The sequence below is a fragment of the Perkinsus marinus genome (assembly GCF_000006405.1).
Source record: "Perkinsus marinus ATCC 50983 genomic scaffold scf_1104296956752, whole genome shotgun sequence".
Lineage (NCBI taxonomy): Eukaryota > Perkinsozoa > Perkinsida > Perkinsidae > Perkinsus > Perkinsus marinus.
Genome location: NW_003207388.1, coordinates 1 through 2,212, shown reverse-complemented (window position 1 = coordinate 2,212; position 2,212 = coordinate 1). Strand labels below are relative to the sequence as shown.

The following is a 2,212-nucleotide window of genomic DNA, read 5'->3' as shown; positions in this document are numbered from 1 at the left end:
GCGTCAGACTATCAGATACGCGGTGTGTCTACATTCATGGCAGAGATGCTTGATGCTGCTTCCATAGTATAACCTGAGGGCACGGATACAGTGGAGGGGGATGGTGCTCGCAGATTCAAAGCGCGGATGAATACAGTCTGGTGATCATAGACGAGCTTGGCCGAGGAACAAGCACTGAGGATGGCTTTGGGTTAGCCTGGCATATCACTAAGTGAGTCGCGATCGCGCCCTCAAGTGAATCACGACGAGTTCCATTAGGTATATTGCCGCTGAGTCTAAGTCCTTTGTGCTCTTCGCGACGCACTTCCATGAGCTGGCTACACTTGCCGTGAGTCACGTCTATGTTTTGGGGTGCAGATTTCGGGATTTTATTTCAGTCCACGTTTCCTGATGGTGTAGTCTCAAATGCCCATGTAGCTGCAGCTGTTGATGAGCGTACTGGCAAGATAACTTTCCTCTACTCTATTCGCCCAGGCCCTACAACGCAGAGCTACGGCATGAACGTCGCGAGGCTGGCCGGTGAGGGAGGCCTCTTCTTCTGTGTATTGGAGACTCCAATTTGGAGTTCCGCGCTATCAGGTTTCCCTGAAGACGTCGTAATGTCAGCCGAAGCCCGTGCATCAGGGTTGTCGACAGTTACCGACAAGGTTATCAAGCAGCTGTTGTTGAGGCACTTTGCCGAGGTCTCGAAGAACCGCGACGAATTTATCGAGAAGGCGCATCTCCTTAGGGTTTAATAAAGAGTTTGATCATGCATGGTCTCTCACGTTTCGCGTTGGCAGTGGCGCGCGGGGTTCCCTCATGTGAAAAGATTATATTCCCAGCATGAAATCCACAAACCTTTGATGGGGGTATCCAAGGCAAGGGAACTAGCGATACATTGTACATTGACATAACTCAAGCTCCATCAAGTCACTAAGTGTGGAAAATGTTGGCTGGAGAAGGAAGGGGTTGTTCAGTTTAGTAGCACTTTATCCCGGGATCTATTTTGGAACCCCAGGATGGCGTTCCAGAACGAGTTCACTAAGCACCTCGAAGCTGACGAAGTCTGAGGAATGGCAAGCGTAAAGAGCGATGCACGATCTGATAGTGATGTGAATTTAGTGATTAGGTCTGGACATTGCGCCTCTACCGGAACGCCCGGGAGATGGGGCAACTTGCTCGCTTATGTGAACTTGAAACTCTACAACGCTGCTTGTAGACGCGCAAGATAGGTTTTCATCCGTCTTTTTTGGGGTGGAGTCTTCATGGTGTAGTGAGTAGTTCGAGAGTATTTTCTGCTGCCACAAATCTCCCAGTAGAATCTATCCGGTGAAAACGAACGTTCGCCACAAGTACGACAGAGTGTGGCCTTGTGGTCACGCCCTTTCCGTAACATTGAGACGCTTGTCTGAGGCGTCTCCATTATGTGCCTCATAGGAGTGTCACTGAAATGAGCATGGGAATGTAGCGCAGTTGATACGTAATCAATGCCCGTTATTGCGAAGGAAACCTTCGGATCTCCAGTCCCGTATGCGGAGCCTAGCTGGTACAGCAAAGGCCACAGCAGCCCCTACTACACACAGTCCCACGTTGAATGGCGGGCTAGATGCCGCAAGTTTGTAGAGGACGAGGTCATGCCCAACGTCAGCGAGTGGGAGAAGGAGAAGGCCATTCCCATGGAGATCTACGCAAAGTGCTACAGGGCTGGCCTCCTGCCCAGTTTGGTCGGCCCTAAGGGTTACGACTACGCTGATCCTGTTGTTGCTGCCAAGCCACAAGGCTTCGACTACTTCCATGAGCTCATCTTCATCGATGAGCTTTGTAGGTGCGGCTCTGGTGGCGTCATGTGGGGAATGATGGGCGGCCTCAACATAGGCCTGCCTACTGTCTTGAACTTCGGGACCCCTGAGATGAAGGCTCGAGTCGCTCCTCCATGTGTCCGAGGAGAAAAGAACATATGTTTGTGTATCACGGAGCCCCATGCTGGGAGTGATGTGGCCAGTATTAGGACTACTGCCAAGCTGACCCCTGATGGGAAGCATTACATTGTTAACGGCCAGAAAAAGTGGATCACAAACGGCATATTCTCCGACTACTTCTCGGTCGCTGTCAGAACTGGGGGCCCGGGCATGAAGGGCATATCTATGCTGTTGGTGGAGAGGGGCATGCCCGGCCTCAAGACCACCAGAATGGACTGCCAAGGTGTGCTATCTAGTGGCACTACCTTCGT

At 51.5% G+C, this 2,212-nt stretch overlaps 2 protein-coding genes across 2 annotated transcripts; both read left to right on the top strand.

The window, feature by feature from the left end:
- Positions 1 to 36: 36 nt before the first annotated feature.
- Pmar_PMAR017858 (conserved hypothetical protein) lies at positions 37 to 737 on the top strand (the record flags this gene model as incomplete). The annotated part of the gene is made up of 5 exons (XM_002775075.1): positions 37 to 66; positions 114 to 211; positions 259 to 328; positions 378 to 519; positions 580 to 737. 5 exons carry the CDS (start codon positions 37 to 39, stop codon positions 735 to 737), a joined length of 498 nt encoding a protein of 165 aa, XP_002775121.1.
- A 732-nt stretch (positions 738 to 1,469) lies between these two features.
- On the top strand, positions 1,470 to 2,184 carry Pmar_PMAR017857 (Acyl-CoA dehydrogenase, putative; the record flags this gene model as incomplete). Its single annotated transcript, XM_002775074.1, has 1 exon — positions 1,470 to 2,184. A coding segment is annotated over one exon (715 nt), but the record flags the coding sequence as incomplete, so codon positions are not given.
- Between the last annotated feature and the right edge of the window lie 28 nt (positions 2,185 to 2,212).